This window comes from Pseudomyrmex gracilis, unplaced genomic scaffold, assembly GCF_002006095.1.
Source record: "Pseudomyrmex gracilis isolate BER0280 unplaced genomic scaffold, ASM200609v1 scaffold_0, whole genome shotgun sequence".
Lineage (NCBI taxonomy): Eukaryota > Metazoa > Arthropoda > Insecta > Hymenoptera > Formicidae > Pseudomyrmex > Pseudomyrmex gracilis.
In genome coordinates this window covers 2,871,729-2,885,772 of record NW_018020584.1, presented here as the reverse complement: position 1 = coordinate 2,885,772, position 14,044 = coordinate 2,871,729, and the positions used below count along the sequence as shown (strand labels likewise).

Sequence of the window (14,044 nt, the reverse complement as noted above, 5' to 3'; positions counted from 1 at the left end):
AGGCACAAGCCATCACAATGTGGGAGAGCATCATATCCAGAACTGGAACGTAGCTTTCTACGAGTGTGTGTAGCACATGCGCCCGAGCTGGTCGGACACGTGAACCGTTTTCTGCTGGCTTTTAAGAGCCAAATGTGCGGTCAAATGTGAATGATTAATAATTTCTGATTATACAAAAGAATTCGCGCAGAGTTAAAAAAATGATGTAAGTGACGAACAATCTCTTTCCTTTCTTATATTGCCCTAATTGTACAAAGTAGATTTAGTATACTTTTTTTTACAAAATTTGCTACAAATATTAAAATATTAAAATATTACAAGTATTAAAATATTAAAGCAATGTGACATGTTAAAACTTTTGGATTTTGTTCATAAAACACTATATTTTTAATCTGACAGTAAAATCTCTGCAAAAACAAAATATTTAAAAAAATTTTATAGACGGTAGAGCAAAATCAATTTAAATTACATACATTTATTAAACAAAATATTTATTACAACTTACATAAACATAATTTCTATATTCTAATAAAAATATATAAAGAATAAATTGAAACTGAAACAAAAAACAATATATGTTATAGAAGTGGATAAAAAATTTAATGAAAAATTTATTTACTTGTCTGTGCAGTGCAAATATTTATGTCATGTTCTATTTTATTATATTAAATTTCGCGCCTTATTGTGTGCGCAAGTTCGAGATTTCGATTTTTCTGGGGACTTTCTCTACTTCACTGTGTACTCAGCCAACTGTCATTACTGTCATCCGTTATATTCATCAATGATACCACGGCAAGTGTTTTGCAGTCACGGGAGGTGTTTCGATGTATTTATCAAAGCTTCCGAGAAAAACCGATAAATTTAATTAATTGATTATTACACTAATATAAATGTAATTTTACTAGTAATCGTGTTGCATTATCAAAGACGTAAATAGTAGGTGAAGCTATTGTTTATTTGATCACGCACGGTTCGTATACGAGGTAGGTCGAGTATCAGATTATCAATGATCTATTTTTTGTCGAGCACGTCTTTGTCAGTTTTGCGTTCAATCAAAATTTCTATTGATTCAGACAAGTGTACTTTGATTCGTAATGTCAATTTAAAATGAAAGAGGTTAAGACCGTAAACGTGTGTATTGCAGCACGTACATGTTTGTGTCGAAATAGCTATTAAATGAGCTTTTAATTTTATCAGCTATTGTGCTACGCAGTATCTTTATCGAATACTTATTCTAGAATTGTGTCATACACTTGCTTACGGACTATTCATATGCTTGTTGTCTTCACTTGTGTTGAGAAACCCTATTGAGAATAGTGTATTATCATTTGCCGAACATTTGGACATTGAACAAAAAAAAATTAAATTTCTAATAATATTTTTTTGTTTGTACTTTGTTTTTACTTGTGTCCTTACCGTACATTTCTTGTCAATAATATTCAATTTGACGGTTTCTTGAAACGTTGTCTCCGTTCTTGCTTTTTAATTGAACTTTTTGATTAGTTTTTATTTTATAACTTTATGTTTGACCACAATGAAAATCATGTTTTTAACATGTTTTTCTTCTTTAATTGTGTAATTCTATCTTGGTGGTAATGCAGTGATTTGTTTGGTTTTTGTGACACATGTAAGTTTCTTGACTTTTATATTTTATTTTTAAGTAGATTTGCATACTGATATCCTTTTTTGTTAACTGTAGGTCATGTATTTATATTTTCTGAAGAGGATTCAATAAAGGAATCGAAACGTTAATCAATTTTTTTTTTTTTTGAATTACTTTTTTGCACACCGTCAGCAGTGTCTAAGGCTCATATTGGCCCTTTTAACGACTTATTTTTAATAATATTTTTTCAGGCAGAAAATATACAAAATCGTAATAAAACACTTAACTGTGTTGCAGTGATATATTTTTTATTACAGCTGTCAATATGCCAATTTTATACAGTGTGGTGGCTCGTGGAACAATTATACTAGCAAAGCATGCTGCGTGTGTCGGAAACTTCGAGGAAGTAACAGCAAAAATCCTGGCAAAGATACCACCAGACAATGACAAACTCACATACTCACAAGGGCCTTATCTGTTTCATTACATCTGCGAGGATCACATTATTTATATGTGTATTACCGACGATGTATGTATATAAAGTATACCAAGAGATAAACATTAAAGATGTAAAATCTTTAATGCCTGATGATTTTTTAAATTCTCAAAAACACAAATACATATGTGTATTTGTTTGTTTTTAATGTTCAGCGTAACTTACACTGAACTATTGACACCGAAGAGGATCTGACCTTACGATTAAAGTGTTTGTTAACATTTTTATTAAGCAGTTTATAATAATAAAAAATACGCAATCAGAATCGTCCTTTATGCCACCTTAAGCATTTGTATTTTTATTAAGAATGTGTAAATTCGATATGTGACACACTTTTATTTCAGGATTTTCAAAGGTCTAGGGCATTTTTATATCTCAATGAAATTAAAAGGCGATTCTTGGCTGTTTATGGACCAGGTGCTCAAACTGCCGTGGCATATGCCATGAACACAGAATTTGGTCGTGTTTTAGCCAACGAAATGGTAAAACTTTAAAAATTAAAAAAATCAGGATTGGCAAAAGTCCGGTTTTTTTTGGAAAAAGTCCATGCCAGTGGTAAAAACCGGTTTTTACCGGTATTTTCTGGAAAAAACCGGCAACAATTAATGTTTTCTAAACCGAAGTAAATATTTAATATTAATATTTAATATTTTAGAATGTTTTTTAAAATCTTTTTTTTTGAGAAAGCTAGAAATATAAATGTCAGAACGTCGTGGAAAGCATTATGTAAAAATGATGATTTTCCTGCAGAATTTATTAATTTTGTTATGCATCTACATAACTGTCCAGCGAGTTCGGCGTCAATAGAAAGATTATTTTCGAATATAAGTTTTATACAAAACAAAGTACGCAATAAATTAGGAGTTAAAATATCAAACAAACTAGTTTTCTGTTATAGAATGTTAAATACAAATGTTGAGTATAATTGCAAACAAGATATAGAGTGGTAAAAAGTTTTATAACTACATGTATTAATACTATAATATTAATATAATATAATATATATAATATAATATTAATAATATAAATTTTATAACTACATAATAAATACATGTATTAATCATTTGTATAATTTTTGCCAGTTTATGCCAGTTTAGGAATAAAGTCCAGGACGGTTAAAACCGGAATTTACCATGGTTTTTTCCACCTCCTGGTTTTTTCTTGCCAACCCTGAAAAAAATCGATTGAGACTAAAAAGAAGTCGATCGGTTTAGTCGTTACTGAAATATGAATATTTCATTTTTTCACAAATGTCACATTTACTCATTTTCGCGTAATAGAGGCACGGAGTGCTCGTATTGTTCGCGCGCGACTTTATTGTGCGTGAACTTGGCGCGAGGCTACTGTGCCTCTTGATTAACGAAGAATTAAGGCTCGTGTAGTTTAAAACTAACAACAAATTTTAACCGGTACATAAGAGCCGATATGCTAGATGTTTGTGCGAAATAAATATGTATATACATTTATTTAGTAGTTAATACACATAATTATCCAATTTGAAATTTCAATTCATGAATTCATACAGGATGCTGGATTTGCATTACGTATATGAGAAAAAATTTAAAACCCCTTCGAAATAATCCAATATTGATTAAAAATCTTAATATATTCTATAAAAAATATCTATAGCGTCTGTTATGTTCTTTTTTCTTCTCAGAAACATTACAGCGAATCCAAAGATCTTGATAGATTGTCCAAAGTTCATGGTGAATTAGACGAACTTAAGGACATCATGGTACAAAATATTGATAACATAGCCATGCGTGGGGAACGGCTAGAATTACTCATAAACAAAACGGAAAATTTGTCTGTTAATGTACGTACAATTACGCTCGTCCTTCAAACGGGGTCGATTATTTGTAATAAATATTTCAATTTTTCATTTTAGTCTGTCACGTTCAGGAAAACTAGCAGAAATTTAGCACGGTCTTTATTTTGGAAGAATGTTAAAATTTATGTTATTGTTGGTGCCATTTTGATCGTAAGTTCATTATTATTAGACTGTGTGTCCGTATATCGATCTTATCGCGATCTAACGTCATCCGATTTTTATCTACAGGCTGGAATTTACGTGATCGTCTCCATAGCATGTGGGGGTCTGGCTTGGCAAAAATGTGTTGGAAATTAATTCTCACGTATATTCGGAAAGTACGTAACGTTTGTTTTTAATAAACTTTAAAGATTTATCGTGTCGTATTGACTCACATCATTTAGCTCCTATAAAATGCTCATACATGGTGCTGTTCGATGTTTTTAGTATTCGCGCGATGTTTCATGTACATGTTTCGAACATGTTGTCATTTACGGTAATATCACCGATTGGAAAACGTTACGAACTTTCCAAAGAAACCAGTACAATATACTAACATTTATATACACATATACATATATACATACATAGTATATGATAAAATCCAAATGTCGAGTGATCGCGGATCATAGAGAGAGAAAAAGAGAGAGAGAAAGAGAGAAATGCAAAACCAAGTACGAGACTGATGAAGATCTTCGAGGTTACACAGGCATCCTTACATTGTTACAATTTAGTTTTTTATATAATGTGAGAACCAACATATAGGCTACGTTTATCAGTGATACTTACATTACGATCATTTTATAAGAAATGTAACATAGATATTTTCACTCTGTAGATTAAGATACTTGTACATCTCGATTTTAATTTTTTTTCACTAAACTACGCAGCACGTGTTCTATTTTGTCAAAAAGCAAAAATAAAAACTGTTTTATTGTTCACATCTGTAAATTTATTGTCTTTTGTCCTAAGTCATCTTTAATATCGTAAATTTGCAAAATCCAAATACTCAGTCACTTACGAATTAACTTTCATAAAATAGCAGTAGTTACTACATATAAGTAGTAGTATTTACTATATGTGGGTGTTTCGTTATTCATCGCTCAATAGCGATATATATTATTAATATCTTTCTTCGAACGCGCGCGCGCGTGAAAAAAAATTTATCTTAATAAATCATCATCTACGAGCTACTATAAAGCGCATGCGCGTATTCTCTTTTCCCAAGAGAGCAATGTACGAAATATATTTAAAAATTCATTCAAAGTTTAATAAGTTATTGAACTCTGTCAGTAAATTATGTACAATTTAAATATAAATTTATCTACAATTGTTTAAAAAACATTTTTTACACAAATATATCGAGGGAAAGTGTCATTCAATGTTTCTCTCGGTCCATTCTGTTGCTGCACGAGCGTGCGCCGAGATGCAACAATCGTCGTTCGGCGCAGCGGCGTGCGACGGGTGGCGGCGTCGCGGCGCCGCGCGGCGCGGGCGCTCCCGTCGCGACGCCCGGGCCATCACAGCAGCCCGGCGACCCTCGCAGAATGTCGATGCCTCGCGTAGCGCACCCTTCGGGAGGTGCTGAAGTGTCTCCGTCGTGCCTCATGTACGCGCGCCACGATTGATCGCGCTCCATACTCCGAGCTCGATTTTGGAAAACGTTTTTTTTCTCTCTCTCTCTCTCTCTTTTTTTCTTTCTTTCTCTTTCTCTCTGTTATACTCTCATGCTTTTACTCGCTTGATTTGCTCAACAAGTTTCACAACCCTTTTCCCGGAGCGTGTTAAAATAAAAGAGAAAGGAGATAATTCGACAAGACGCTACTAAAAAGAAAAAGAGAAATACCGGAAGTTGAGTCCGAATGGGGTGAAATGAAGTTAACGAGTTCGTGAGGAGTTCGCGGGAAAAAAGCGCGGCTCGCATATACGCACCTCGTGCGATGAGCCGCTTTTAGTAGGTACGCGTGTGCGTGTGCCGGAAACGCGTTGGTACGTGTGTTTACAACCTGTGGGTGGCGGCGGCAGCGGTAGCGGCGGCGTTAGGCACCGATTACGGGATATGGATTCGCTGTGGACCCGGGTGGAGGCGGAAGGCGGTAGATGACGGGTCCGCGGCCGAGCCCGGCGAGAAGAGGCGCCGAATGAAAGTGAAAACGAAGGACATTGCACGGTGCGTAGTACTACAATGTGAGAGGGAGGATGCGTCGCCCACGGGAAAACGACGACGTAGGATGCGGGAAGAAGACGCACGCCGGAAGGCGAACGATGTCTTGAATTCTTCCCGTGAGCGCATTTCCTTCTTTTTTTCTTCCGCAACTTTTTTTTTTCTTTTGATGAACAAAAAGACGCACGGAAGTGCACGGAATTCGGCGTTGGAGGGAAAATCTGATAGACTGACGCTTCTTTTTTTTTTTTTTTTTTTTTTTTTTTTTGACGTTGAATTTGATGTCGCACATCAAAATTGACAAGTACTATGGTGTGTATCGTTTCGAGGTGGATTATTATTTATTACATGAAGGGTTGAATTATGTATGTATGTATGATATTTTGCATGTGAAATTGTAGCACGGCGAGAGATATAAGATCGATCGAACGACACAGAAGCTATTCTCGAAATAGATGGCCGAAATTTGCAGAAATATCTTCGAGCCAATCTGGAAAATTGAATTTTATTGTCATAAAGATTTTTGAGATTATGTATAAAACATTTTCTTGACGTTCGGGAATACTTTAAATTAAAGAAACCGATTGAAAATAAAATGTACAAATTTATTAAAAAATTAATTTAAAAGTTTATTTATCTAGAGAAAAATTGATTTTATTTAGACAATTTTGTAATTTGCGATATAAAGAAATCGAAATAACTACGCCAGCTTTATAAATAGCATGCGAGCGCGTTATAGTTAAGTTCGCTATTTCTTTTTTTCTTTTTTTTTTTTTTTTTTTTTGCGTTTTGATGTGGCTCGATAGTTCTCGGTGTATCATTTGCCGGGCGTTTATTTTTCATCTCGTTGCGTGCATTATTGCGTGCATCTGGTGCAACACATACACAACGAGAGACCTGTAGTTTAGATAAAAACGTCAGAACGCGACATCGCCGGCGTAAAAAGGCAATGAACTGCTTCCGAGCATGAACGTGAAGTGGAAATACGCCGTGTGCCTTTCCCCGCACGCGACGGAAAATCGTTGCTACGGAATTCTGGGAAAACAACAACTGCACTAGTGTACCAGCGAGATACTACTACTATATTGGCACACACCGTTGGATATAGAATCTTCGTATCGATTCTCGCAATCCTTCCGCCTTGTTGCATCCGGTATTGTTATATCTAGTTGTTTTCTTATCGCATTCTGATTTCTTTAATATCTTATAAGTTATTGTTCTATAATGTCTTACTATCTTATAAATTATCTTACACCTACTGTTTGATGTTTGACATAAATTTTTTTGACTATGTCTAGTTTATTCAGAAATTATTATTACCAACACTGTTTAACGTTGAGAGTTTTTGTCAGAAATTTTTATTTTTGTTACATTTAGTAACAAAATTTAAGAGTAAGTAATTAAGAATTATTTTTATCTTGTGAATCGCAAATCGATTATACTCCAATAATATAAAACAAAACGCGATTCGTGCGATCGATATTATTCTGTATGCTACGTTTGCAGCCGCAAAATTTATTTGTGTTGTCTGCGGCCGATACGAAACGTGGCGGACTGACCCTGCGTTGCTTCTGCTGTTGCCTAGTGTTTCCCTAATGTGCGCGGGGAGTCATTTTGATGGAGAAATATTCGATGCCACGTATAGGAGCCATAAAACGTTCGAGAAACGGGAGGGTCCGTCGTGGAACGGCGTTAGGGACGAGCCCGAGCGGGAAGAATGTTCATTGACGTTCAAGCCCCCCCCGTGTCCTGGCAAGGAAGCGTTTTACTGCCTACGCACTGGATCACTTATACGACGACAAATGTTCTCTGAAGGTACGAGGGCCATTGGCTTCTTCTGCTGCGAGTAGGTTATCGAACTTACTGCGAAATATATGCGATAGATACTTTTTTTTTTTTACTTTTATTTGTAATGTTTTTCTCGTTAGCGCATGTACGACTAGTACAAATGTATTGCGCGGGGTAATTCAATCGGCATTTTCCCTTTAATTTTGTCCCCGCCCGAACGCAAAACGGTTACTTACGTTGGTATTAATATTGTATGGTGAAGTAGCTCAAGTTTCGAAGGCTGTAATCGCCGGAGGCTTTGCGCAAGTAATTATGCATTCCGCGCGCGCATAAAGCACCGTCTCACTTGGAGTATCTTGTTACGACTGCTAACGTCAGCCCCGCGTAGCGAACTTGCCGCTAAGTCTTAGAAACAACACGACTAAGTGCATAAGTCTCCGTCTTATAAGATAAACTACAACTTCCGTACATAGCAATGTATCGCATTCTTCTGAACGCATTTTTAAGCAAAATTCTCTTATATATGAATAAAATCGTTTGATTGACATTTTTGATCGCTTTTTGCGAGAATAAAATATTCCTTCTGTACGTCCTTTCTTCTATGATTCCGCGATCGGTGATGAATTATTAAATATATATAATGGAACATTGATTTATGTTTTGTAATTCCGATTGAAATTATCACTGCGCTCTGCAAAGCAGTCAGATAATTAGCTCGAGAAGAAAGTCAGATTCAATTTCCTTACCTTGCGTAATTAGTTTCGATCTTGACGAAGTACGCCCCCGTGCCGTCTCGTCACCTTACGTAATTAAGAGCATCGAAGCCCGTTTCCGAGAAACTACCCGCAAACGGATAAGGTTTCTTACGTAAAGCACGTGATAAATGTCGCTAAAAATTTCGGAAAATAATACATTGATATAAAAAAAGATAAAATTATTATTTTTTTTGTTTCGATTTTGCGTTACATGGTAGATTTACGTCTTATATATTTACAGGTGACACTTATTGGTGGTAATTGTTTTAAAGCAAAGTAAAGAAGCGTCGTAATGATATTATCGCGTGTTTAGAGGGTGAAAAAACCACCCTGAGAAGCAGTTCTCGGCGACCACCCTAGATCGCTCGGCGACTAATAAGCGAGATAAGCGTCGAAATAAAAATCACAGCTTCCCGACGCGTGCTCACGCAATCGTGTATCTCGCGAAGGGATGGGCAAAGAAGTACCTTTGATATCTGGGGATACGAAAAGTTTGTAGTTAAAAAAGAGGGTTGCGCGGCACGCTCGTCGGCTCTTTTCACCGGAATATTTTCGCATCGCGCGGTCGAGAGCCATCTCTGTCGTCTCTTCTTCGCGCGAACGACAGATAGAAGAGGAGACAGTGGCGTTGAGGCGATCTGTCTTTCAAGAGCCGATTCTTTCAGGCTGCAAACCCGGCGGATTGTGTGCGCAAGGGTCCACCCTCTTTAGAATTTCTCGTCCGTAGAGAAGATCGTCGAAGACAAAGGGGGTTGGCGCGCGAGAGGGGGCGAACGAAACGAGGAGAGGCGCGAGGGAGAATCGGGAGTCTCTCTCTCTCTCACTCTCTCTTCGGAAGAGAGGTGTGGTTGAAACCGAGGGTTGAAAAAGCGAGAAGGAGATAAGAAGATAAGGAAGATGGGAGAGTGTTCACCGGATCTCAGCCTTCGGCTACGCGAGGGCAGCTCCGACTCCAGGGACTCCTTCTACATGGACTTTGCTCAGGTAGGACGAGGGGAAAAACGAGGTGTGCCACACACGTACCTTGCAGATTAAAAATCATCTGTCTTGAGCAACCGAGGGTAATTACTCGGAAAGATTTCGGGCGGCAAGGCGAGAATTATGAAGGTCTCTGATTCTAAATTGTCGTTTTCTCCGTGAATTATTACAAAAAAGACACAAAAATTACAAACAAAACTTTTTTATTTTTCATCATTTTTAAATTCTGAAAATTTATGAAAATTACATATATAATACGAAAACGAGTGGAAAATAAAATTTTTTATGATTAACCCTTTGTTGATTAACGCAGAGAAACGGGAGAGAGATAATTTTTGGGACACGAATGCCAGATCCCGATAAATTTCAATTAAATTATCCTCGGGATATTCTCGGCTCCGAATTTGACCCCTCTGAAATCGGATTAAAGTGTGAAGTGACGTGCCGAGCTGAATTGCCACAATAGAGTTTATACATCCCAAAAGATAAATTCAATATACTCATATATATGTTACGTTCTTCACGATCTCTCATTTGGAACAAAATATATAAACTAGCTGTTAAGTTTCGCTTATAATATTCTAAGATATAATTTAAATAACGAGTTTTGGACGAAGAATAAAAAACCCATTAGGTTAATAGATCGACTCTAAGTAATTCACGCGTAATAAACAAAACCGAGCGATTCATATGATAAATAGATAGCCTTATCGATTCTTTTGAAAAGATGTAAGTCAATAGCACCCAGATGTAGTCAGAGACACCCTGAGAAATGTCTGAGATGAATAGCGAGTCACACGTTCGAAGTTTGAGGAAGTTTTTTCTTCCGAAAGAAAAGTCGAAGCTACGATTAAAAAAGACAATAGCTGCGAACGCAGATCTAGACGAGATAAGACGATATCAAAACTCTTGAACGATAAACAAGGCAATGTAGCAATCGTCAAGAGCAATCGCTTTTGCTAATTCGAATTCGCGAATGAGTGATTGGAATTTTAGCAGAATAAGAAGAGAGTTGACATCCGATTTTGATTGGAGAAATCAAAAAAGATTTGACGTCCTTAGATCATTAGATAGACTAAACGTTGAATCTCAGACTCGATCAGCGTCGCAATCGATACTTCGGTCTTCGTCAGTCGGTTAGTTTACAATTCTTGATTTTTGTTAGTTCTCAGCTCTCTTTAAATCGAAGCTTCGACTTTTGTGTGTAACCAAAAAGCGACATTATGACCGAGACCGATCAAGCAAATGTAAGGCAAAAAAATTACGATAATTTATAAAAAAAAAAAGAAAAAACGATAAAAATTGCGTATTTTGTTCCATTAGAGAGACCTGCGCTTCTATTTACTTCAATCATGTGTCATACCACACACCTGGTTTATTTAATCGCCTTTGATTTACAAAATGCATTTTTACACTGCTCTAATTTTTTCGTATTTATACCTGCCCCAGTTACTTCTAAAAATATTGGTATTATTGTTTTTTGTTTAAAAAAAATAAAATGTGCAAACAAATCTAATTATTATTCTGTGGGAAAAAACGACATTACGTAAAAACCAATATGTCAGCTACAGTAACGTATTTCCCGATCTTATCCCGCAGGGTATCGATTCCGATATCGAGGAAGTGACGCGACCAGGCGACAATAATTCCGATCCCATGCTGGAAAACCACTTGGAGGAGAACGGGAACGAGCTGCTGCCGCCGATCGAGGACATTACAACGATCCCCGAAGAGGCCTCGGAAGAATTAAGAGAGGAGGAGGAGGCGGCCGCGTTGGAAGCTGCGTTGCGAACGCCAGACGGTGGCACTATTAGCACGGAAATCGAGAAACCGTCGGCCGCGACGCTCACGCAGGAGTAAGTACAGAAAGTACCCTTTTCTTTGGCTCCCTATAAAACGTGTACCACTCGAGACGTGGTACTCCGCTACGTTTTTTCTCGTTGCTAATTTTCGCGATCGTCAACAATCCACGCGCGACGCGTACACTTTGCGTAGACCACTTGACTTGCGCGAATAGACAGAAATATATAAACAAAAAATAAGTGCCCTCAGAATATAAGCAGCTTGGCAGCAAAAAAAAATAATTTGTGTAATTTATTTTTAAAATCCAAAAAAAGCGAAGAACGGTCTCATAGCATCATGTTTTCTTGCGTCGTGCAGAAACGAAAGAAGAGACAAGTCTCCGTCGATTCCACCCGCTTTGTATCGATTGTTGCCGCTTTGTATGCACCACCGCAACGTAAATTACAGCCTCCCCTAAAGAGCCCACGTTTCTCCACGTCTCTTCATTGAAGTGACCAGCGCCGGCGGTCCCGGCGGGCAGCATTAATCACCGTCTGCGATTAACGCGCATTTCCCTCGGTTCCCGGCATATACGACCCTGCACCTCGTATACCTCGCCGGCAATTAAACTTGATCGTGAAAAATGCCTCCGCGATTTCGTAACATCACATTTCTACCGCCCGATTTCCATCGCGCGCCATCGATTTCACGACTCCGCTTCCCCCGTCGTCGGAGAAAACTTTCGACACAATTTCCGCCGAACAGACCGCGGCTGTCTTGAGACATTCAATTTGCGAACATGACTTCGGGCGATTACAACAACGTTGTGTGATCAACCGAGTGTAGAAGAGATTCCTTTTAACGATATTATGTTACAAACAAGGGTTTTCACAATAAAAAAATTTTTTACCGCGTTATTATTTGTTTTTATTTATATATAATGTTAAATACAAATAGCTGTGTGTGTGTTATCTGTCTATGTTTAATTTTAACATTCCTGCAAGTATGAGAACCATGCGGTTTCTCTCTCCGACAGATTTGACGTACAACATAATATACGGCGGTGCGTTCACGAGCTGCCGTTCATCGTTGTTCACTGTGGTATCTCAAATGTAACAATTTGCCGAGACGAAATACCAAATCTCCCTCCAAATTCCAGCGAACAAGCGCGTCTGGTTTGCGCGCGAATTCGGTCCATTCGCGGAACTCGATTACTTCCGCCGGATATCGAACGTGAATTCACGTGCACGAGTCCGACCATCGGCGTCAGAGTTAATATTGACCTGTCACTCGGTTATAGCTTACGCTCGATCTCCGTTCGTGTCTTCCCTCTCGCTTCTGACTCGACCTTCGAGAGGCCTCCTAACCCTCTCCCACTAAGTCTCCTGTTCGTGCCACCCACTCCCTTCGCGAGCCCTTCTCTTCAATCTATCAGGAAAGCAGCTTATTCCGTCGATTTACATGCAGATTTAATCAATATATAGACACATACCCTCCTCCTCTCCCTCTCGACGACGACGACGTCGAGAATTTCGAAGGAGGAAAAAGTTTAATACAACGCGCGTCTCGTCTAAAATAAATGTTTGAGAAAATGTAATAGCACAGCTTGCACGTGTTAATGAAAATGATGCGTTTAATTAAAAACAATGGAAGATTAATGCAAATGATTCGAAACGGTCGGGAAACATGAAAGATAACGTGAATAATGTCGGAAGAGAAAAACGTTGCTCGTGCGGAAACGCGTCCGATACGCTTCACACCGAAGGGGGATAAAAAAATTTTCCAGTTCCATATCAGAGGCGTCGCCCGAACGGAAAATTTATATTCCACAATTATCCAACGCGCGCGCGAAGGAACTTTTCTCTCTTTCTCGTCGAATTCGTCGCCTTGATGGGAAAGTGGTAGACACGGGTGAAATACGGGAGAATGCCGTCAGATATTTTCCAGTGAATGTACGAGGGCCGCCCCCGATCTTGGGTTGCGAAATAAAAGTCGAAACGTGTGAATACTCGAATAAAACACTTCTGTATATTGTCAACACAACGCGTTCATCTTTCACGAAATAATTAAAAGAAAACTGTACAATTTTCAACTTTAGTTTTTTTATACTTTATATATTTTCTTTGGCTTTTTTTCATTTTAATCTAAAATTATCTTCCCTTCAATTATGTTATAAATTGTTGAAGAGTCAACAATCGCGTGGAGCGATTGATAAGTATCCGAAACGACGCACAGATAGCGACAGTAGTATCGCACACTGTCGTGATTGACAAGTTTCATTCATCAGAAGAACAAATGTTAAATGCTGTTTGTGTGACAGCTCGTCAAAATATAATACTGTTTGCTTCATTGTTGCTTGACAATTTCTTTCCACCGTGCAATTTTTTTACAAATTCGGAAATAAATAGGAATGGCATCGCATATATCTGGCAGCAATTTGAAACTCGTAAAATGTGGCTATTGCAGTTGAAGCGAGTTGATCAAAAATTACTGACAGCGCCTTGACGAGCGTCTTGACTTCGAGGAGCTGTCACAACAACACTACACGCGATAACGAGTCAGCGTTTGATACTTGTTCTTCGTCTTGAAGTATGAAACTTGTCAACGATGACAGCAATGTGACATCATCGTCGCTACTTATGCATTGTTTCGGGTGCTTATCAATCGC

General features: G+C 37.9%; 2 protein-coding genes across 5 annotated transcripts; both read left to right on the top strand.

Annotated features, from left to right (window-relative positions):
* The first annotated feature begins 111 nt into the window (after positions 1–111).
* Positions 112–4,850, top strand: LOC109863709 (vesicle-associated membrane protein 7). Of its 4 annotated transcripts, XM_020444174.1 has the most exons (7): positions 737–826; positions 906–983; positions 1,921–2,132; positions 2,444–2,581; positions 3,757–3,915; positions 3,988–4,080; positions 4,159–4,850. In XM_020444174.1, the coding sequence occupies exons 3-7, from the start codon at positions 1,929–1,931 to the stop codon at positions 4,225–4,227; spliced, it is 663 nt and encodes a 220-aa protein (XP_020299763.1). In that variant the 5' UTR covers positions 737–826; positions 906–983; positions 1,921–1,928; the 3' UTR covers positions 4,228–4,850. The 4 variants fall into 4 exon arrangements, with proteins under 4 accessions (XP_020299773.1, XP_020299763.1, XP_020299753.1 ...); XM_020444184.1 differs by lacking the exons at positions 737–826; positions 906–983 and adding an exon at positions 112–205; XM_020444164.1 differs by having other exon boundaries at positions 762–983.
* A 623-nt stretch (positions 4,851–5,473) lies between these two features.
* On the top strand, positions 5,474–11,454 carry LOC109863986. Its single transcript, XM_020444737.1, has 4 exons — positions 5,474–6,192; positions 7,659–7,888; positions 9,282–9,600; positions 11,194–11,454. The coding sequence occupies exons 3-4, from the start codon at positions 9,514–9,516 to the stop codon at positions 11,452–11,454; spliced, it is 348 nt and encodes a 115-aa protein (XP_020300326.1). The 5' UTR covers positions 5,474–6,192; positions 7,659–7,888; positions 9,282–9,513.
* The last annotated feature ends 2,590 nt before the right edge of the window (positions 11,455–14,044 follow it).